This window comes from Aythya fuligula, chromosome 1, assembly GCF_009819795.1.
Source record: "Aythya fuligula isolate bAytFul2 chromosome 1, bAytFul2.pri, whole genome shotgun sequence".
Taxonomy (NCBI): Eukaryota; Metazoa; Chordata; class Aves; order Anseriformes; family Anatidae; genus Aythya; species Aythya fuligula.
In genome coordinates this window covers 34,152,480-34,176,916 of record NC_045559.1, presented here as the reverse complement: position 1 = coordinate 34,176,916, position 24,437 = coordinate 34,152,480, and the positions used below count along the sequence as shown (strand labels likewise).

The window sequence follows — 24,437 nt, the reverse complement described above, 5'->3', positions numbered from 1 at the left end:
AAGTACCTGGATATGTACTCTGAAGTATTTGAAATTTAACCTTGATGTTAAAAAGGAAAAATATGATTGATGTAGGTTCAACCTCCTTTCCTACAAATTTTAAGATTTTGGCATTACTTGATTGATCAGATAAAATTAAGATGATAATTTAACTCAGTGACACTATGGCAGAGGTTTGAAGAGGCTGAAGTATAAAGGAGGTTAAGACCAACTCAGGATTTGCTTGCATTGACTGACAGACTACTGACTCTGTACTGCCTAACATGCATGTGGTACATCTTCAAATTTGAGAGCACATTTCTTGATTGTAGGGCAGAGGCATCTCTTAATCTAGACCCTGCAGTGGTGCACACTGGAGGCTGAGGTAACTAGGAGGGTTTAGAGAGACAGCGTATACCCAGGTCTAATTCTGAAAGCAGAATTATAAAGAAATGATATGCAGTAAAAATTAGTGCTAGTACGAATGATATTCAGCGGGTTGTAAGCAAGTTATACTCATTTTGAGACTGCTGCTTAATATAGAATTGATGCAAGGCTATTTGTTATTACTTTTAGAAATAAGACCTACATATTCAAAGCAATTGCCTCTTTATAAGCTGTTACTTGGAAGACATAGTTTTTTAATTCCAGGCAGTTTTTGCATAGATATGGTTCCAATCTTCTTCATCCCACTACGGATTCAGAATTCCATAATACTCATAGAATCATAGAATGGCTCGGGTTGGAAGAGACTTCAAAGATCATGTAATTCCAACCCCCTGCCATAGGCAGGGATGCCCCCACTAGATCAGGTTGCTCAGGGCCTCTGTATCAAGTGTATTCTGATTTTTTGTTTTGTTGCCAGTTTTAAGAGGAAAAATAATGAAAGAGGTGTAAAGAAATGTTTCGCTTGAGTCAGTTCACGTTTTATATTGTTTCAGTTACTTGCTACATCATTTTACCTTATTGTATGATTAAAAATTGTACATTGGTGAGTGGTGGTGAAGCAGCTCTTTCATTCCTAACATAATTTACTGGTAATAAAAGAGCAAGAGCTCTGCAGAGGGTTGTGTTTATATAAATTTTGATTTCCTTTGAGACAGGAACATCATTTTTGTTACTCATGGTCAGGTGTGTCTATGGCTCAAAGAAGCTTGTTTTTCCCTTATTTCCTATGCCATGTGTATTCTGCAATCCTGCACAGAACAGATTAGATGCCTGCATGTTTCCTAAGAGCCTTTTTGCCCTTTTTTATCATCTTTCTTCTGAGTCTCTTATTTACCCAACAGCATCTTTTAACAGGCTTAAATCAAAAGATGATGCTGTCTTCTACCCTGTATTTTTTTATTTTTATTTTTTGTATTTTTTTTTTTCCCAAAGAGATAATGAGCACCTCAGTTATTTTGGCTCATTCAAGTACTCAAGAAAGGCTTCAAATCCTTTCAAATAATCTCTGCCTTTCTACCACTTGCTGTCAAGAATAGAAAGAACAGAGTAATGTTCCTGATGACTACTCTTTAGCTGAAGTTTCGGTTCATCTTTTGCAATCCAACCTTTATAGCTGATATTCCTAACTCTATGAAAGCTTAGTGCTTATGAAACTCTTCCTCTCTTTCTGATTCTGGGCATGTAGGGCCTTCACAGACTGGATCCTAGAATTCACCCATTATGCCCATATAGCCAAAACGAGAGAAATGCTTTTACCTCATGGGGTGTTGGCAGGACTACATCCTGGAAAGAGGTGTTTATTTGTTCTCTGGAACTGAGGGTTGGCAAAGGAACTGGAATTTTACTGAGATTAAATCATTTTCCTTTACACAGTTCATTGCTCAAATCCGAACATGTAACCCTTATTTTCTCCCAAAACTCTGAAATGCAACTATTTTCTTGTTAGTGTACCTACAGAACACATAGGAGGTGTTTAATTTTCCTGCACATAATTAGGTAAAAAGAAGACATTTATTTCTGTACCATGTTGCCAGTAGATTCATGATGTCTCTTCCCCAAAACTGCTGAGATAATGAAAAAGATCAGCACTACTGTGGAAAATCATAGTGGAATATCATGATGATAACCCTGCAAAACAGAGGCAAGCACTATCAATATTTTTTGGAAAAAAAAAAAAAAAAAAAGAAAGGAATTAAAGGAATTAAGATAATTGTATTGAACACTATTCTTAAGAAACTGCTTTCTCAAAAGCAGTAACATCTGCTAGTTTTTACTATTGTTCTTCTTTTGTTATTGGCACTTCAAAGTGTGTTTAAAACATCTGTTAGTCCAACATATTTGCAACTTTTTGATATTTAAAAGAGGGCTAAAATGAATGATACTATTTTTTCCTAAACTGAATGTACGTGTATCCTGCATAAACAGTGCATGTTTTAGGAATCAGACCCTTAATTTTCACAACATCCAAAGTATTTATATACAACACTCCAAAACAAATATCACCCTTCCTCACCTATAAATAGAATAAAAGTACTTTAATTTAATACCTTCAGAAGATTGCAATGCTAAATCATTTTTGTAAAGTAAAATTTTAGGCTTTGTTTTCCTTTACATAAAGGATGAGGAAAAATTGTGTACATTTTAATTGGTGTAAGTGAATGTGTGAAACCATAGACACAAGATCAAATACCCTGCACAAAAAAATGGTATGTCGATACAAAGCTCCCAGAGTGGCACTGTCAATGTGCCTTGCAGCATTTTTGTTTAAATCAGCAATATGAAAAAGAAGTAGCTTTTTACTAAATGCATAGGAAAAGGAGATAACTAGCATGAAGTTACCTGTCTGCAAGGATCAGGATCAGTTAGACCTTTTATCTCCTCTTAGGAGACCATCAACTGATGACTTGCCAATAAAGCCAAGCAGTTACACTGATGCCACTGCCATGAAACTGGTTCAGGCCACAAAAGACAAGGGTGGCCTGGATCCTTTTAACATCAGCAGGTTAAATCTAGTCAGCAGGGTTAATCTAGTCCCTGTAGAAAGAAGGCTTCACAGTCTGGTCCAGTTCCTTCAACCATACAGGAATACGCAACTGAACAAACTAATTGATGCTCCTGTTAGCAATGTAAATCCTGGTTCAAAATTGTTTCATTTAGGTTAGTTCAAATTAGTGAGCTGTGTTCAAATACATTTGTTGAAGTACAACATAGCCACCTATCACAGGAGGAAATAACCTCCAGAATATATTCTAATTCAGCTGTTTATTGCATTTTAGAGATGGTGCCCAACAGTTGTTTGTCTTCCAACCTTAACTTTTACATCCATATTATAATTCTTTATACAGGTGTAATGTATATTTTGATCATACATTTGTATATTTTGAGCATACAAATGAGAAAAAAACGTTTCCATTGTGCTTCACTCAGGTACTCTTGTTTCCTTTCAAACAGACCTTTGAGCTTACATTGGTTTTTGACGTAAGTGGTAAGTACAGTTTGGCCAGATTTTTTTTGCAGACATTAACAATAAGGGTGAACAAAAAGCATCCTCCCATATAAGAGTAAGAGATACTTTTGTATTAGATGTACTTTTGAAACAAAACTGTCACTGGAAGTCTTACGTGTGGTTTACCTGACTCTTGATTGTCCAGAGTCATAGTTTGGATGGGCTCATTGCATGGAGTCACTACCTCTGTAACCTCAATTTTGTATCTCTGAAATAAATAATCTGTAGATAGTAATTTAACTTGGAGTCTTGCCATGGGGCAAAAATCTGTTCCCATCCAATATAGTGACTGATCATTATTACCAGAAAACCTGTCCTGTGTGTTGAAGGCATATTTCTAATGGAAGTCATAAATGTTGCCTTCTGAGATACATTGCAGATTAAATATTGGTTTCTCTTTCTGAAGGATCTTCAAGAGCTTTGTCTGCTCTGCTGGCAGCATCTTCGTTCTCATTGTTTGTTAATGGTTCTGCCTCCTTCGAGTCAGCGTTCTTCTCGGCTTTCTGCTTTTCATCTTCTAACTTCTTCTCTTTTGCCAAAAGCCTATAGTTAATGGCATTACCAATGAACAACCAGATGCTGGCCACAATCACAATCACTCCACAGACAAAATACATGTATCGATATTCACCAGTAACATCCACTAACCAGCCTAGAATAGAAAAACAAGAGGAGAGATGCATTTTTAGAATAGAATACTCAATACAATACAAATATTTCCTCAGGAAAATATTTATATATGGCCTGGTTTTGAAGTTGGAGCAGAAAAGCTTTTTCAATTCTATATTCAAATTCTATAAAATACAGAGTGGACCTCTAACAAAACCTGTATTAACCAAACTACCAATTGTCACTGGAATCAAACACAACAATAAAATATTGAAGAATGAAATGAGTAAAGCTTAATGAATAATGATAGACATTTCCATTTTTTTTCATTTTCATTTTTTTCATTGTCTTATTATTTTATTCACCTCCTAATTTTGTTTCCTATTGTTTTGGAGTGACTGTCTGACACTCATAGAAGCTGCATAAAGACAATAGGATGAGGAGGAATGTGCCTTCTTAGGCTGCTGTCACTGTGCATCAAGTGCTTGCTTTTCATTTTTATTTTCCAGTGAGTGGTGAAAGAGATAGAAAGGCTTGTCCCTTCAGCCATCACCTTCAGCTGCTGAGTTTAGATGAAGCCTGTACCTTAAAATTATATTCACAACTCTCAGATTAGTTTGGTCACAACAACGAAAATAAAATCTAAGTGTGGTTCCACTTTATTAGCCATTCTTTCTGATTTTTTCAACTCCCTAATCAACATCTGTACATACCCAAGTAGTTAGCTCTGAACTCAGCTACACTAGCACTGAAATTCAAAAGATAACCTGCCCATTACAATGTATCTATTTAGATGCTTTTACTGGGTTGCAGCCATAATGCCGTAATTCACCTGAGACACACTTACAAGCCGTCAAACTATTTTAGTCTTTTCTCTATTTCACAAACCTAGTATTAGGAAACACTCAAGTAGCACTGCAAGTGTATAATTCACCTATTAGTGTAAATAGTACTATTTACCAGTTTTTATCTCTAAGTAGTCTTGCATAACATTAAAAATGAGATTCTGCATTAACATTACTTCAGCATAATATTTGAAAGGATATGAACTAGTCAAAACTGGAATTTAGCTTTTCCCCATTGTCTCTATTTAACAAAAGGAATCAATTACTCATACAGTTATAGCACAAATGCATGCCTTTCAAATTGTCTGCAAACCTAATATATTGAAAAATACTCATATATGCTATTGCAGCATTAATATTAGATTTATATCCTTAGAGTTAATTTTAATATCAATTTCACAGCTGGAATGAAAAGGCTGGACTCTGTAACTCACGGGCTCACTCCCCCCACTAGGTGGCATAGGCAGAGTCTGTGTGAGAAGAATGCATTTCTTCTGCCATTACCAAAATGAACTCGTATGTTAAAAGACGAGGAAAATATGGAATATCTTGTGGACTATTGAACATTTACTTTTACACATATAATTGTATTGAAGTAAGTGGAATAGTTTTGGCTTATTTAAAATTTCACTCAAGAATGCTCTTTTCTTACAGATACTGACAATAATCCTTAAAATATGTGGACGTGTGTAATGGCCTTTAGGCACATATGGTCTTGCTGACTTTTCTGGCACTGCTTTGTGTGTAGTGCATATTCACAGGACTGGGAATCTCAGTATCTTTGTATTTTTTATTGTTAGGCTTACACTGCAACACATGCACACACATATTTAACCTATACTTTTTAGCAAGATTTGAGCATCTATGTCTTTAGTCTCTTACATGCTAAGAAACATAATGATTATAAAACTCACTAACAGCATTATTAAATACTTACCAAAAAAAAACAAAAAGGAAAAGATAAAATAATCTAAGAGAAGATGCTTTTCATCATTTTTGGTGCCAGAAGCCCCAAAATTAAAAATAGCTATACACCAAGCTATACATCTAAGTTCCTTTTGAGATCTCCTTACTTGCAGTGAAAAGAGAAGTCAGTAATATTAAGAACTTCCAATCCAGGCAGGATGATTGAATTATCTTAAACATATCTACTGGCTATAGAAACAGGCTGGACAACAGGCTGATCGTTGGAGGTATGGTGTGAAGTCCATGCCAGAGCACAACGCTCCACAGCACAGCACTTGGAACCCTGCCTGGGCTGCCCTGTCCTTTCCAGCACCTCTCTACTGGTCTCTTCTGTTTAGATACACAAATCCTCTTCATTCAGACAAATTAAAGTTGCTACTTTAAATGTAAGCATGTGCTTCTCTAGCTGTAATGAGGTTGGAGGTTTACTGAGATCTTCATAAAAACTGAGCAGTGGATTTGATCAGTTCAGGAGAGTAAGAATTGTGCTGCTGAAAAACAAAGTGGAATTGACTACATGTAAATTAAGACCACAAAGATAGCACTAAGTGCTATCAGGAAAGCATACATCTATCACCTGGACTTATAGGTCAGTCGAGATATGCTCTTAATCTATCTATTGCATATACATGCAATACACCTTTAGATTTTCATGTGGGTCTGAAATTGTAAAGTGCAAAGTTAATAGATATAGTGCAGTGTTCCTATAGTTCATTCCTATTCACAGAGAAAGTGTTACATAATATTAGGTATAAGTTTTATATTAATTCAATACTATACTGCAAATTTCATGCTGTCATGTCTGGAAAACAAATAATAAAAGAAATTCTTACCTCCTAGAGGAGGGCCTATGAGCACAGGGCAGCATTCCACAATGGTAACCAGTCCAACCGCACTGGAAAATCTGGCAGCCCCAACGAGGTCCATCAGTGTCTCAAAGAGAACACTGCTAACCATTCCAAATGCAAACCCAAAAAATACAGCATATATCACCAAGCCAGTGTAGTTTGTTGCCAGAGGACACAAGATATGACAAACGCCATTGTAGAAGACAGCAAAACTAAAAAAGTACTGGATCTTTGGCCGGATAAATTTGGAGTTTGCTACAAGTCCCATTGAAGGCCTAGCAAACATGTCTACAAAGGCTAAAATAGATAGTAAAAAAGCAGCAGAATATTCATCAATTCCCTTGTGCTTGGCATAAGGAGCCAAGAATACTATTGGAGCAAAGAAACCAATAAACATAATGACATTTCCTGACAAATAGATCAGAAACCCTCTGTGTTTGAATAGGGATAAATCTAGGTATTTATTGATAGTTTGCCAAAAAGACTTCTTGTTGTTTTTGTGCAGGGTAGAATCTCCTGTGCCTTTTTCAACATCTTTTTTCACAGGAGGAATTGGTTTTGGTCCAACAGGTCTCATAAGTGACCCAGCCACACAGCAGTTCAAAAGAAGTCCTCCCAGAATGAGAAAGCTTCCTTTCCAGCCAAATGCATTAAAGAGGAATTGATTGAGAGGTGCCAATGTGCTCAAAAACACTGGACTTCCAGCCATGGCCAGTCCATTAGCAATGGGACGCTTTTTATAGAAATACTTGCCGATCATGGTCAAGGCAGGTTGTAAGTTGAATGCCAAACCCAGACCTAAACAACACATAAAACAAAGTATTATTGCATTTCATGCACTAAACAAAACATATCATACATTTACCAAGCTATTTTTAAAATGACCAGTATCTAATCTAGTGATTTTCAGTGAAGATTAAAACCAACTAGCATAAAAGAATGAAAAATACAACTTCTTCATGGCTTTCCGTGTGTGTAAATGCCAAGACTATGTCACAGTGATATTCTGTCATTTCTCCCTGTAGCATTGCAATAAAAGCCCAAATTTCTTGCTGTGTTTCAGCAATGATAGAGACAGTGGAATGACAGAGGAATGATGGTGTCAGTGCCATGACTCTCTGTTTTTTATTTACTAAGCTATAATACAATTCTCTCTTGGCTCATTTCACAAAAGTTATTAGATGTCATCTCAGCTACAATGAAAGCAGGGTGAATTTAAGTGCATTAATCTCCTCACTTTATATTTCCCAGCCTATTTAAGATTGAACTTGTGTATAAAACTGGAATTTAAAATGGCTAATTCTTTTGAAACACGTTCAGCTCTACTTCCTCAGGTACTGAAGTCCCCACTAAAGGAGGAAGAGTTGTGGAAGAGGGCGACAAGTATGGGAGCTGACCACACATCCACATCAGCCAAGTGCATGAGCTGCACCTCCAGGCCTTCTCTCCACATTAAGACATCTAGGCAATAAAGGCTAAGTAGCTATGAATCTTCGTGATGGCACAGGAAATAAGTTTTCTTCTCTGACAGACACATTACTGGCCCCAGACTTTACTGTTTAACTGGGAACAAGTTTAAAATGTAGTAAATTAGAACTTAAAAAAAAAATTAAGGAGGAATCCTTTAGACCCAGTGTAGAGAAAGGTAAGCTGCAACACAATAATAAGTATTATTCATTCATTACATGCCAATATTTCACCTCTAATCTCATTTGCCTTCCTTATTCTGAGGAGATAGTTCTTTTAAGGTACTTCTGGTAAAGAGGTTATTTAATTTACTGGCTTTATGACTACTTTAGTTCATTGCCTTTGGCAATATCCATATCTTTAATGACATTTGAATAATTTTATTTGGGGTTTGACATGGATTTTAAACAGAAAGCCATTGAGCTGAAAGTTGTCATGTTTTCTATGGGAGTTTATGTATGTATAAACCTACAGAAAGCTGGGAGTGGGTTTTGCATTTTCACTAGAATTCTGCTAGCCTCTGCCACCCCATTTGACATTTAATGTGATTGAAAGCTAAAACAATGAATGTGAAATTCCACACAAATTACTGTAATAAGTGCTGTCACAAGCCAATCAATTTTTATACTATAATTACAGTGAAGCATGAAACAGTACATACATACAGCATTTATTGAATAAAATCATCAGTTATTCCTGGAATATCCTATGAAATAATTTAACATTACACCAGCTAATTTAAAAAATTAGGCAGTTCAGCTAGCTAAAATGAATTGATCTTGCTACCTTCTTGTATTGCATTTGTAGAATGCCTTGCACAGTGGGTTCTTGCTCAGTAAGGTAAAACAGCATTAGAAAAAATAAAATATTTTAAGGAACACTCTTACCTCCAACAACCCCAATACATAGATAAAGCTCCAAGACGCTATTGCAGAAAGAGGAAGCAATCATGCCAAATGAACACAGGATACCCCCTGCTATCATAACTGGCCGGCTACCATACTTATTGACCAAAATGCTGCTTATGGGACCTGTTGGTAGAAAGAAAAAACATTAGCAGGTAACAAGTAACTCCATCATACATGCCATTTTCTTCAGGATATGTTGGAATGTCTTACTATTCCATCCTAGAAAATGTTTAGCTGTTTCTGTACCAATTTGTTGAACAAAAACTGTTTGTGGCCACGTGAGCCTGGATGTGGATACATATACTGCCTCCATGACAATATAACTATTGATTAGTCATGGAGATGGATCAAAAGATTAAAGACATCAGACAAGTGAGAGGGATCGTTACAGTTCACAGGGAATCAATGCTGAGATCAGTCAATGGAAGTTTTGAAAGTGCAAGGACTGAAGAATTTCACATACGAGACAGATATCGAAACTCCAGTTAACAGAGCAGAGGGAAGCTCCAGGCAAGCAAAGTAACAGATCTTCTTGATCCTGTAGCATGTCTTGGATACCTACTTAAAACTACACAGAGACATAGAAACACCATCAAATGAGAATGTAAATCTCCGGCCCCTGAGTCTCATTTCCCTTACCTGACCCAGAGAGGAGCATTAAGGGGCAGTAAAATGACTATAGGCTGTCTAAGAAAATCTAAGATGTGGTTTAGCAAAAAGACCTATAAACTTTAAAAATATTGCTACAAGCCTGTTTTTCAGTTTCAACTGCAGTTCAGTTTATAGTGTAATTATGTCCACACTAAACAAACAGCTAGTGTCCAATTTAGCATGACATGCATTATATGTTTTTTAAATGACCGTGACTAGAATAGATGGCATGCTACATATCAAGATTAAGAGGTTGTCAAAGCTCTTTAGGAAAACCTGCACACCATCTGATTGTACTATATTTGGCCCAAACCATTATGAATAGTCTTGTTTTTGCAATAACTAAACTTATTTGATTCAAAAATAAAAATACCCATAATAAAAAGTAATACATTTCAAACTGTAGCTGGCATAAAGTGGAGAGCCAAGCACTGAACCTGATTTCACTGCAAAACAGTTTTAAATCTCTCTGTATAGATATATTACTATTTAGGAATAAATGCCAGTGTTTCCATGATGCAAAGAAGCCAAATTCCAACAAATTTAAGAATGTGCGCTTCATAGGTACACTGTCATTTTAGACTCCATTGCTTGAATTGCTTTAAATATATTAAATTACTATTGTGAACATACCAAAAATGTTAATTACTGTATCTACAGCAGAAGTCTTAGGCATACTCCAGATGATCAAAATTTAGCTTTCTTCCTTAAGGAAACAAGCTTCTACCATAGTGTTGCCCTTTGCCTGTCCCCCTTTTGTGAATCCTGAAGTCAGTTTGAAATTACATGTATCTTGACTGACAAACTTTTCAGCTTGACTGACTGAACATTTAAAGTTCTAATTTACTACAAAATTTCAGTGATATTTAGATCTTACAGTCTGTGTATTCATTCAATAGTATAGGTCTCAAGGAGCCCGGGATCCCAGGGAAGCCTCTGTTAATAAAAGGGCAGCACAGACACTGGGAAATGTGCTCAGCTCTGCCCGAGTAAAAGCACGGTACATAAAAGCACTTTATCTTCTTGCCCTGGCAGCTGGGCAAGGCTGATAGGTGGGAGCATGGATGATAAACGGGATGGCTATTGTACTGGGAAGGTAAAAGATACTCAAAGTGAGGGTGTTAGGGCTCATCTTGAAGACATATAAAACAAGAGAGCAGGCTCTGTTAGCTCTGCTGCTCACTGAATTCTAGGTTAAGCATAACCATGTATTGAAACCAACAAACAGAATCCCACAGCACAGAATGACCCACCAAATATATAATAGCCTAGAGATTTAATAAAAGACTTTAAATCACATAAGAAGCACTAAAACATTTAGCTGACATGACACCTTATAGAGATACCCAACACTTTTTTTTTCTACTTGAAGAACTACTACTTTCATTTCTACTAAGAACTGTAGTGAGGTGGGGTTTCTCCCTGGAAGGCGTATGCAGAAGGCAGTGAATGATGAAGGACTGACAACGTATGTTCAGAGTACTTCCTAAAAGCACCATTCTTACCTCTCTTGTCTTAATAAGCTTGTGCACTTACAACTACACATAAGGATAATTTTGATCATTAGTTTTTCAGTAAACATTTGTATGGACAATTGGTAGTTTGGCCCATGTTTGAATTACATAGAAAGCCCTTTTAAAATACATGAGTGGTATAAATATTTTCTCTGGGTCAATAAAAAATAATAAAAAAACACTTTTAATTCAACTCTGTTTAACTAAAAGCAAAATGTTTCATCCCAATATCAATGATATTCAATATTACTTCAATATTATAGAAAAAAAATGAATTTTAATGTAATTTCCTGACAGAAAAAGTTGAATTGTTCTCATTGCTAAACACAGTAACAGTATTTCACTTCAAACATTCCAAATTAATTAATTTTTATTATTTTCAAGATCCTTTTTTTATGATGAGATGGAAGTACTTCTAAAATTGAACTGAGTACATGAACAATTTTTAGTATTTGTTAATATTTTGACCTCCCCTCAAATCACTGCAGTATTAAATGTTGCCTTTCTGTACTCATAATTAAAATATTCCTTACCTCATCCTTAGGGGAAAAAAAAATCTACAAAAGAGGCATGACACTAGGAATATTTGGCTATACTATTTACAAATTTATTCACCATAGGCAGCACATTGAATTGTACCTTTATGTACCTTTAATTGTACCTTTATTGTAAATTTATACTTAAGAAATTATCCAGATATCAAAAGACCTGTTTCTTTTCTCGTTAAACAAAGACAGTATGAATAACCAGGATAGGTATGAGACCATATGAAAAAAAGATTAGGCAAATCCACACATAGTAGACAATCAACTGTTGGAAAGAGAAGAATAGTAATAAAAAAGATTGTTGTATAACATTGCTAAATTGCAAACTTATTTTCAGTAAAACTATTGATCAAAAAGAAAGCATTGCACAGCACTGATAAAGTTTTCCAAATATAACCAAGGACAAAAATAAACTCTGCTGTAGTATCTACCACAAAATAATACCAACTGTAGTATCCATTTCTTTATTACTGTTCCATCAATCCTTCCTTCCTTCTATAAGCCAGGAAAATGAGTCAGACTCTTGTTTGTTTAGGGGGTAGGGAGGATATTTGCTTTTGGATTTTTTTATTTAAGGGGTGGAGGGTATCCAGAAATGGTGATTTTCATAGCAGAGAATTCTTTCAGGGAGATAGTTTAGAAATGGTTTAGGAACAAGAAAACTGCATCTCTGTGGATCGCAACTGTGGCAGCTGGGCCAGGACTGTAAGTTACAGCTTTTAAGATGACATGCATGCAACATCAGCCTCACTTACAAGATCTGTTAGCTACAGGTCAAATATAGATGTATTAATTCAGGTTGGTGGATGAATTCAGGATGAAGACACCAGAGGAAAGACAAAGCTGCCTCATGTGTCTGAGCTCTGCACTTCCAAATGACCTAAATCTGGACTGTATTATAAATTGAAAATTATTTTAAACATTAGACTCTCTTTGAGATATTCTCTTCAAGTTAATGATGTGTATTTACTATAACAGCTCAATCTATATTTCTATTTTTTGCATATTCTGGTCATTGGCTTAAAATTTTTGTATTTGGGAAATATTGTTTTATAAGCCATTATATTAGTTTAAGCTAACTCCATAAGTTATCTAGAAACCCTTGCAACCTGATGAGTAGGTTAAATATTTTCTTGTGACAACTGTGTACATACTTGGTTTTGAGTCTCATAAAATCATGCATATTCATTATCAAATGTATATTAATCTACATAAATTCCAGATGTTCACCTGTCATCATGTGTTTTATAGCTATACACAAATTTCACTTCACATTTAACAGCTTGTGCAATTACTTAAGCAATGCTCACATGCAGCAGTTGCCTTGGTTGTTGTTTTGTTTGTTTGTTTGTTTTGAGAAGCATCATTAAGCTATTTAAATAATGTATTACTGGCAAAATCATGCTATACATTAACACATGTTAATGCACTAAAGGACTACTGGATCTGTGACTCTACTTTCCTGAAGCCTGAAGTAACTACCTAACAGATGTTAAACTCACAAGAATATTTACTCTGATCTCTCCCTTAGCACCTTCAAAACACTGGCCACATAAGACTGTGTACTCCCTAAACTAAACTTAAGGCCATTATCATAATATGCTAACGGTCCCCTGGTTGTATTTTTGTTTTATATCTATCTGTTTGAAGTAATGACCAGACCCTAAGAAGGAGTTAGATAGCAACCATAACTGTGCCACTGAAGAAGAGACTCAGGAACAAACACCTTAGAAGAGGATGAAAAAACAAAACAAAACAAAACAAAAACAAACAAACAAACAAACAAAAAAAATGGAAGCTTTTCATGTTCATCATATGTCAAGGGAAAGATGGCAAAAGCTATTTCAGCTATGTGGGCAGAAATTGACTTATGCATTTGGGAACTGTTTATTATGAGTTGCTTATACATCGAAAGTTTGTTTGTTGTTTTGTTTGTTTACCTGTTTGTTTCTCCCTAAGGAACAGCTAAGGAACATTATGACTACAGCAAGACAACATTTACTACTACCATAATTTGAGGGGAGGTCAAAATGTTAACAAATACTAAACATATGCTCATACATACATAACAAAAAGCTTATAATAACATGCCATCTATTTTGATGGCTAAGTAAAACATTTACTTGTCTATCTGTACCGTGGAAAATGTGTAGACAAAGCTGCTTTGACTTCAGTGAATACCAAAATAGAAATATATTGCTTAAAAATAAAATTTATTATTATTTGTAATAGCAGTGTTAGCAATAATCTCTTTTCCTCTCACTTCCAAGTTAAACTTTTCACTCTCCATTTAAATCTTCCTTCTTCTGTTAAGCAATACTGTTGTAAATGAAAAGCACCAAAAAAGACTATGTAACTGAGTAGATTTTAAAAGCAGATGCCTGAAGAAATAATCACTTTTTTTTTTTTTTTCTTTTAAAAGATGTCTATTTTGCTAATATGTATTAAACAGAACTTGAACAATAGAGTTTTCTTCTTACAGGTATGATCGCTTTGTATTGCTTGCTTTTTTTTTTTTTTTTTTGAAATAAATATAGAGCTCAAACTATGCACTATACATTTAATAGTCTCTCTCTCATGTTACATTCTGACACATTCACATGCACACTTATGTACACATGTATTTATTTGCTTTTTCCAGTCCTAGGTAAATACACATATAAAAAAATGATCTGAATCTGGTTGTGTATCTAATATCTCTAAAAGTGTAAGGGATGCAAAACAGGTGATAACAATATTTCCACTTAATAGCTACAGGTAATACCATCAGATCAGTTTGAAGGCCACGAAATAGAATAAAGGAAGATTTACTTGGCATAAAATCTATATCTTGCTCAGCTCTCTGGTAGAGTAACATTTATCTGTCCACATGTATGCTCCATTAATTTACAAGAGGAAGGGAATCTAGGGAACTAGAATTCTTGCTGTCTTCTCTCTTTTCCACCTTTTTTTTTTTTTCTTGCTAAAAGGAAAAATAAAATATATTTACCTTAGTTCTCCCCTAAATAGACAGCACTTTCTGTGAGGGATGAAAAGAATGATCTGCGGCTTAAAAATGTAATAACTAGTCAGAACAATTCCAACAGGGTTTGTAGCAGTGTACTACAGGATCCAACAAGATATTTGTAGCAGTATCAAGCTGCCATAATTATCTTTTATTTCAATAATGAAGTCATCCTTGGGTCTTTTCTACATTTATATTCACTGGAGTGGCACTTTTTTAAAAGTATATAAAAAGCTAGGTTTTAGTATTTAATTTATTTGTTCTTGGTTGATTACTTGATGATATAATGTAAGATGCAATTGAAGATAATTCACATCTGTAATTTTTTTCATACACAACCCGTGCCTTTATGTTTTTTACTTTCCTACATGCATTATATTTGGTAGGCAACTAGAAAAGAACCCTTTTTGATATAAATGTAATTTTTTAACATAAATTGACAATGTCATACAGTGTTCATAGTGTCATTGACCCAGAGCAATCTGAAATGACTCAGTCTGAACAATCTGACATTTATTCAAATAAAGTGAAATCATGAAAGAAGCTGAGAATAAATGGAATAATATTTGAAGTTGCACAAATGCAGTATCGTAGATTGCATCCTGTCAAGGCAAATGATTTAAACACACATACATTTTTGGCACCTGCAGAGCATTGCACCAGCTATCCTTCTAGTCTGGCTGTATTTTGTTTCTGTTTCCTACAAGGCTGGAAAACCCAGAGGAGTTCCAAGAATTAAAATGAGGACAAGCTACTTGCTAATATCAGTCAGACTTGTATTTTTTTATTTTTTACTACATAGAAAATCCACTTTCTGGAGCTGATTTGCTTTGTTTGGCAAAGAGTTTCCAGTATTTTACTAAAGTAGAGTCTTACCTTTCATTTTAAAACTATTCCTTCAACCACAAATGCTTTATGCTAGTACTTAGTACTACTCTTAGAATTTCATCTCTGTCATTCAGAGGAAAAGCAAGTCAAAATTGATTCTGACACTGTTGAAAATCTGTTAATGAAAGTGAAAAGTGTTTTAAAAATTACTTTGTTTTTCTCAAGGTGGACTAACTCAGAATACTAAGCAACCTATGATATTTTTATTTCTAATTCAAAAACTTTTGGCTAAATACTATAATTTTTCTCATTACTCTTGGGTTTGTAAAAAAAAAAAAAAAGTATGCATGTTAAAAAGTCGGGAAACCTTTGTTGTATTAGATTCTTTATCACATTTGTGGGAATGGTAACCCCTTTCAAACACAGTCTGTTTGTGTAACAGCAACAGAGGTAACATAGTTCAACAATGGCTGTAAAGCTTTCTCTGTAGCTCCTTTATGCATTTTGCAGTATTTTCTTTCTTGTTTCATACAACATGGCTGCACTGATTCCATAAAACCAGATAATATAGTAACTTTGACAGAAAGCAAAGAGGAAAAAAAATGTTCTTGCAATAAATAGCATCCCAAAAAAATGGCTAACACCAATTTCAGGTAGTTGAAGTATGAGTTAAATAGCTCAGCAGCCCAAAGCACTGACAGGAAGCAAGCAGTCAATGGCTCAACCATCCACTGCCGCGGTGAGATTTGCTCATCACTTCCCCATCTCAGACTATGTTTCCTCAGTGTCATCACCTTACATCCTGAAAGAACAATGAATTACTTTTATAAGAAATACAATAATCATGTGATCATGTGTGTGGTATCCCATAAAAGCCTGGGTGATAGCAGAGTGCCTGCAACTTTTCTCATGTTTATTCCCCCTCAGAAAAAAAAAAAAAAAAGTAACAGATTGTAATTTTGAACTGATGTACTTATTCAATAATATATACATCCAGCTGTAAATATCAGAATTTCCTGAAATATTCAGAAGAAACGTAAATAAGTGATGAATAGTGCTGGTGCATACTCCAAATGAACTACTTTTATATAGAAATTACAGATCCTTGTACTTGTTTTTAATTTGTTTTATTTATTATTTTTGCAGATATATCAGAGTCATTACATACTTTGATGAAAGGTGTTGACTGGCTTGTACTTTTTTTTTCTTGTTTGCTAGGGTACTGAGGTATGTGGAGCTATGGACCACATAATTTATAAAAGTTATCTCCAAGTTAATGAACTGCTCTACGCATATGAATTTTAAAAAGTTGGAAAAGTACCGATTTTTAATCAAGGGGTAGACATGCTGATTATTATTTAAATGGATACATATCAGTGCTTGATATTAATTATCTTTTGTATGCTCTGCTATGTTTGTTTTTTTTTTTCATGAAAGGTTCAAAGAGTCAGTCACAAAGCTGAAGTCTTGAAGATGATTTATGATTTTTTTTTGGAAACTAGCAATATGAAACTTCGTCACATTTAATCAGAAATGAATGTAAATCTGTGTGTTGCTGAACACTCAGCAGTTTTCAGAAACATTTATGGTCACCGACTACCCAAAAGGAAAAAAATAAAATAAAATTAGTTGTCCAAATTTTGCATTAACATATTTATTTTCAGAGAGGTCAGAAGCAGCAGAACATTTCAGCATTTTTTAAAACTTCACTTATATTTGTATTCCTGTTAACTTCAGTATCCCTGAGTAAACTGAAGCACATGGTATATTAAATATGAAGCGTAAATAACATAAATACGAAGCATAAATATATAAATATGAAGCATATTTGCAAATAAATTATTTTTTCAACTTGGAAAAAGGAAAGAAAAGAGAAAGAAAGGATGGAACAAGCCAATGATAAGATGGAACAAAAGCACCTATAAGGGAAATGTATTTAAATAGAGACATTGTAACACCAGGCACATTCTTCTCACATAGTAGCCTGCATGCTTCTGTAATGCTGATAGCTGGAAATAGAACCAGCACATGGTAAGTGAATCCTAAACAGTCTTCTCAGAAACCTGTTGTTTTCTTCTCAGAAAACCATTGCAACCAGCTTGTAACTTAGTAAGCTGTAAATGTAATGTAGTGCATCAACATGAACATTAGAAAACTCAATTACAAATGTGAGTTTCCTGGAAGACTTAATGAAAGTTTCCTGTAGAAGAAAAGATGATGAGTTTTTCCAGGGTGGTATTTAACAGCAATCAACTTAGCTCCTTAGTAGCTCATGTACTTTTGTGAATCTAAAGTTAACACATCTTTTTCAATCTTAAAAATGTGCTGGAAATTACACCTAAATAATGCTAGTGGTGACAAGCACAATGAACCCATGCCATGAAAGGTTATTTCTCCTTCAAATGAAAAAAAAAAAAAAAAGAAAGAAAAGAGAGACAATCATCTTGCCTCTCAAAAATACATACAAAATAATACTAATACATAAATATTAATAAAAATAATTATCTATAGCAAATAGTTAACATGAATGTGTTAATAATAAACTTCATTAAATTTCTGTCTTTTTTAGGGTTTCAGCAAGAATTTCAGTAGGTACAGAACTACAGAATGCTCCAATGGACATAGTTAATGGTCAACATGCAGAATTTTGCATGTCAATGCAGATCACAATTCTTAGCAATACAAGTTGTCTTTACATCTTGCTACCTGTATGAATCAGATTACCAGACAAGTTCTGTATATTCTGATGCTACAAAAGGGGGATGATTTTCTGTATTCTTGCAGATCACAACACTGAAATGAAAGACAGCAATTACAGTATACCATTGTTGTAGCTACAATTTTAGCAACTAGAAAGTAAGAACAATGTTGTTAATTTCAGAGTTAATCACTGGAAAAAAAAAAAGAAAGAAAGAAAATAAATAGTCCTTGCTAATATTTAAATTATTCACAGGTATTTTTGCAAACAATGTTATTATATTACAAATATATAGTTACAAATATTTCCCTAGTTTTTTTCTTTATTTCCTCTTTGAGTAACAACTGTCTTTTCTCTCTCTGCATATGTGCATGCACACATGAGCACAATATTCATAAATGTTTATTATTCAACACTTTCTATTTATTATTCCCTATTATGATTCATAAATTTTTTTATATACTTTCTTAAAAATCACAGGCTACTTTTCCTGGAAACAGAACAAAACTGTCATTTGGAAGCCAAGCAGACATCACAGAGACCAAAAGTCAACGCAAACTCTTTCAGAAGACTTTGAACAGGCTATTTAATAGTTCTTATGAATGTAAGATACATTCTCTGCAACCCAATTCAGTATGTTTTTCAGATAATGCATTCACTGTGAAAAATTCAACCGACTTCAGTTAAGATTAATATTGCCATTTGGATTTCTCTGTCTTCTTCAAACTTCCCATTGTATTTATGTTCATACAATATCCCATTTTCTCCCTACACATCATCCTATGGTTTGTTTTCTTCCAGAATGATATTACATCTAACTCAACTTTGAAATCACAGAATCACAGAATCACAGAATTTTCTAGGTTGGAAAAGACCTCAAGATCATCGAGTCCAACCTCTGACCTAACGCTAACAGTCCCCACTAAACCATTTCCCTAAGCTCTACATCTAAATGTCTTTTGAAGACTTCCAGGGATGGTGACTCCATCACTTCCCTGGGCAGCCTGTTCCAATGCCTCACAACCCTTTCAGTGAAGAAGTTCTTCCTAACATCTAACCTAAAACTCCCCTGGCTCAACTTAAGCCCATTCCCCCTCGTCCTGTCACCAGGCACATAGGAGAACAGGCCAACCCCCACCTCGCTACAGCCTCCCTTGAGGTACCCATAGAGAGCGATAAGGTCGCCCCTGAGCCTCCTCTTCTCCAGGCTGAACAAGCCCAGCTCCCTCAGCCGCTCCTCGTAGGACTTGTTCTCCAGGCCCCTCACCAGCTTTGTCGCCCTTCTCTGAACCCGCTCAAGCATCTCCATGTCCTTCTTGTAGCGAGGGGCCCAAAACTGAACACAGTACTCGAGGTGTGGCCTCACCAGAGCTGAGTACAGGGGGACGATCACCTCCCTAGCCCTGCTGGTCACACTGTTCCTGATACAAGCCAGGACGCCGTTGGCCTTCTTGGCCACCTGAGCACACTGCTGGCTCATATTCAGCCGACTATCCACCATCACTCCCAGGTCCTTCTCTGCCTGGCAGCTCTCCAACCATTCCTCTCCCAGTCTGTAGCTCTGCTTGGGGTTATTGCGCCCCAGGTGCAGGACCCGGCACTTGGCCTTGTTGAACTTCATGCAGTTGACCTCAGCCCATCGGTGCAGCCTATCCAGATCCTCCTGCAGAGCTTTCCTACCCTCAAGCAGATCGACACACGCACCTAACTTGGTGTCATCTGCGAACTTACTGAGGGTGCACTCGATGCCCTCGTCCAGATCATTGATGAAGATATTAAAGAGGACCGGCCCCAGCACCGAGCCCTGGGGTTCTCTACACATTGTAACGGACATAACATACATAATTTCAAAGAAAGCACAACATACACGCTTCCTTTGCCTAGTTCCTTTGTCATCATATTCCTGTCTTGTCTCAGTCTTGCACTGTATAATTATATATGAAAGTGAAAATACTCAATCTACTGGCTACAATGTTTCTGTGGACCACTTACTGTGAATTATGGATCATGAGTGGATCATTAAATGTCATCTACATATTCCGAATATATGCAATGAGAAGTATAAATCTGGATTTATTTAGAATAGGGCGTCCTGAGAAGTCATCATATATATGTCATTGTCGATAATACTGTTAGATTAGTTTCAAATGCATTTGTTATTTAACACATATGTAACCCGATATTTAAAATATACTTTATATAAAATATTTCTAAAATATTATTTTACCATTATTTTCCATTATAATTGTATTCTTAATAATATCTGATAAAACTATCTGGTAATATCTGGTAACTTTCAGTGGTAACAATTTTAAAAGCTTAAAAGTGGGAATTTCCCAAGTTCCTTGATAGCCTCTAAACTAGCTGGTGTCTGAAAATTTGTATAAGGTAAATAAACATATCTCAATAATATTTAGGTCACAAAGTACTAAAGAAAGGGGGGAAAGGGAAGGGAATTTATTTTTTGTTCAGAGACTTTGTACAAAATGAGAACTGGGTGTTCTCATTAGATTTTGGCATCCAAGATATTTAGAGTGTAAATACAGGAGATAGCAGTATATTAATGGGATCACAACACATGCAGAATTTGCATTTTTCCCAGTATTTTGCAAAAAAGGAGATTGATCAGTCAGGGTAGTGGAATGGCAAGGGATGGGGTAGAGGCACAACTACATGCAGTTGTCAACTTAAAGTAAGAATACATATATATATATATATATATTATTTTTTTCCCCTGTTTTCAAACGAGTGAAAAATAAGATGGAGAAAACTTAGTGAACAATTCCAGAATTTTGGAAGTGTTCCATGGGTTCAGAACACTTTCCAATTCACTTAAAATGTAGACACCCAAAATTATTATTATTTTTTTATAAGAATACTTAGGAAAATATTTTACAGTCAATAAGTAATTTAAGAATGAGCTCTTTTCTCTCTTAGTTCTTTTTCTCTCATTTCTCCTTTTCCTTTTACAGCAAAATATACGCACATGACAATAACATTATACTCAATAGAGCTGAAAGTGAAATCATATCCAAAATGTTAAAAGTCAAGCAGGAAGGGCAGAAGGCCGGTTTGGTTGAGCAAAGATCTTCTTCAAGAGCTTTGGCAGAAAAAAAAAGCATATGGCATCTGAAAGCAAAGTCAGGCAACATGGGAGGACTACAGAGATGCTGCTCACCATTGTAGAGAGAGAATCTGGACAGCCAAATCTCAATTAGAGTTGAAGCTGGCCAGTAGTGTTGGGGACAAATAAAAAGTATTTTTTAAGTATTCTTACAGGAAAAGGAGGACCAGAACAAACACTGGTCTGATACTTGATGAGGATGGTCACTTATCAAACAGGGACATAAACAAAGCAGAGATGTTTTATAAATTTGACTGTCTTTAACAGCAGTGATGGGCTTTGGGACCCCAGCTGTCCTAAATTGGAGGATCATGACTGTGGCAACAGTAAACTCCCAGTTAACCCTGAACTTGTGCAGGATTTGCTGCTCCACCTGGATGTATACAAGTCCATGGGACCTGGTGGGATTCATCCCAGGGTACTCAGAGGGCTGCCTGATGTCATTGTGGGACCTCTCTCAAATATTCTTCAAAGGTCTTAGAAATCTGGAGAAATCTGGAGAGGTTCCAGTTGACTGGAAGCCAGCAAATATAGTCCCAGTTTTCAAGAAGGGCAAGAAAGAAGATCCTGACAATTACAGGCCTGTCAGTTACACTTCAGTGCCTGATAAAATTATGGAGATTATTCTGAGAGTTATTGGAAAACACCTAAAGGACAACACAGTCACTGGTCACAGCCAACACGGGCTCACAAGGGGAAGGTCATGTCTAACAAATTTAATTTCCTTCTATGACAAGATCACCCAGCTAGTTGACCAAAGGAAGCCAGTCAATGTAATCTTTCTGGATTTCAGTAAAGCTTTTGAATTGTCTCTCACAGTATCCCTCTAGACAAAATGACCAGAATACACTTAGATAAAAGCATAATAAGATGGGTGAACAATTATCTGACAGGTCAGGCCCAGAGGGTTCTTGTAAATGGGGTTACATCAGTCAGGCAACCTGTCACCAGTGGGGTTCCCCAGGGCTCCATTTTAGGACCTGTCCTCCTCGATGTTTTCATAAATTTTTTGGATGAAGGACTTGCAGGTTTTTGTGAGCAAGTTAGTGGACAATACCAAACTGGGTGGAGCCGTTGAGTCTGTCAAGGGTGGTGAGGCCTTGCAAAGAGATCTGGACAAATTAGAAAGCCGGGCAATCACTACCAATATTCAGTTTAACAACAACTGCCAGATTCTGCACCTGGGAAGGGGCAACCCTAGTTATATATACAGACCAGGAGACAAGATGCTGGAGAGCAGCCCCACAGAAAGAAATCTAGTGTTTTGATCTACAGCAAGCTGAACATGAGCAAGCAGTGTGCCCTAGCAGCCAGGAGGGCCAACTGTATCCTGGGATGCATCAAGAATGGCATTGCTAGCTGCCTGACAGAAGTGATTGTCGTGCTCTGCTCTGTGCTGGTGTGGCCTCTGGTATGGTGTGCAGTTTGGGGTGCCACAGTATAAGAAAGATATAAAACTATTAGAGAGTGTCCAAAGGAGAGCTACAGAAGAGTCTGGAGGGGAATATGTATGAGGAGCCGCTGAAGTCACTTGGGTTGTTCAGCCTGAAGCTATCACAGAGTGAACATCACAGTCTACGCCTTCCTCACATGGGGGAGTGGAGGGGCAGGTGCTGATCTCTTTTCTCTGGTGACCAGCAGTAGAACCGAAGGGAATGGCTTGAAGCTGCTACAGGGGAGGTTCAGGCAGGATATCAGGAAAAGGTTTTTCACCAAGAGGGTGGTTGAGCACTGGAACAGGTTCCCCAGGGCAGTGGTCAAGGCCCTGAGTCTGCCACAGTTCAAGACGTGCTTGGACAACACTCTCAGACATATGACCTGATTTATTTATTTTTTAATTCTATGGTTCTATGATTCTATACTATACATGTATATTTTATCTATACATTCATTATATGAGCAGGTGTCAGTTTATCTTTGCATATTCCCATACCTACTTCACATACATTTTGTCATCTGATTTGTCATCAGACTGACACTTTTTGATTTCCATCTAGCTACAGAGCTTTGTATAATGTGTCTTTCAAATTTTTAGAAGTTTCCTATGGATATTAGCCATATGCCATTTCTTTTGTGTTGTTCAACACATACTCTTTCCACAGACCGCAATCAGCCAAAACATGATGACTTCCTTTAATGTGCAGGAAAGTACACTTTCCCCTATAAAAAGAATATTTTATAAAATATTACCAAGTAAGGAGTGTAAGAGTCATGAAAAAATGAGTGGAAAAAGAAGATATTAGCAGGGAGCTGGGCAAAGTTATTTATGGCATTTGTGTTTTGCCTGGACTACAACGGAAACAACATGCATAATGTTGTCTACAAAGTCCTTTCCCTTATAGCAACAGAGAATATATCCCCGTAGACAAGGTGTTTTTTTAAATGGGAGGGGTTAGGGAGGTCTAACTCAAGTTTGCACATATGAATAAGGAATACTTGAGCTCTGCTGCAAGCAGCAACATAAAGTGTCTTGGTGACCCATAGCCATCTGATTGCACTTGAAGATAATATTTGTTTGGCTTTTGAAACAGTCATATTTCCTTACCTGTTGTGAACAAATAAAACAACCTAGTACTGGCAGAAACCTTATTCTCTACCAAGTAATATAAAGCAGCTTAGTTCTAATGATTGTAATGCATCATAAATTCAAAATAAATTAGTGGCCATTAAAATATAGGCTTCCCATGATTTGTATTACAGATGCTGCCTAGATATCATGCATTCCTGGAGCCACCTTTCATCTAAGGAGTTATGCTGATATTTTTCAGCCAGAACATATTAAAACGATCCAGTGAAATACACCATCCTCTGCAATGATTTAACATATGTGCTTGTGAGGAGAATATTGCTTAGGTTTCCTAATAAAATAATTATTTTCTTCCTTCGGGAGGAACTATGCTTCTCTAGTAAATTTTAATACATCTTACTGAAAAGCTATTTCTTAGAAAATTGAGAAAATTGACTTATTTAGGCAGTATGTATATCTGAACACCCTGT

The 24,437-nt window shown here is 36.0% G+C and overlaps 1 protein-coding gene across 2 annotated transcripts in view; it reads right to left on the bottom strand.

The window, feature by feature from the left end:
• Positions 1-1,341: 1,341 nt before the first annotated feature.
• SLC16A7 (solute carrier family 16 member 7) overlaps positions 1,342-24,437 on the bottom strand; it is an 80,728-nt gene continuing 57,632 nt past the window's right edge. The window contains exons 3-6 of one of the 2 annotated variants that reach the window (XR_004253005.1): positions 9,056-9,199; positions 6,687-7,499; positions 2,767-4,085; positions 1,342-2,055 (exon numbers count right to left, since the gene is read on the bottom strand). Coding sequence is in view for 1 of the 2 variants with exons in the window: in XM_032183366.1 (XP_032039257.1) it covers positions 3,814-4,085; positions 6,687-7,499; positions 9,056-9,199 (1,229 nt within the window). In the remaining variant the exon portion in view is untranslated. Of the gene's footprint in view, positions 2,056-2,766; positions 4,086-6,686; positions 7,500-9,055; positions 9,200-24,437 lie in introns of those variants that run through there. The other variant, XM_032183366.1, reaches the window with a different exon arrangement.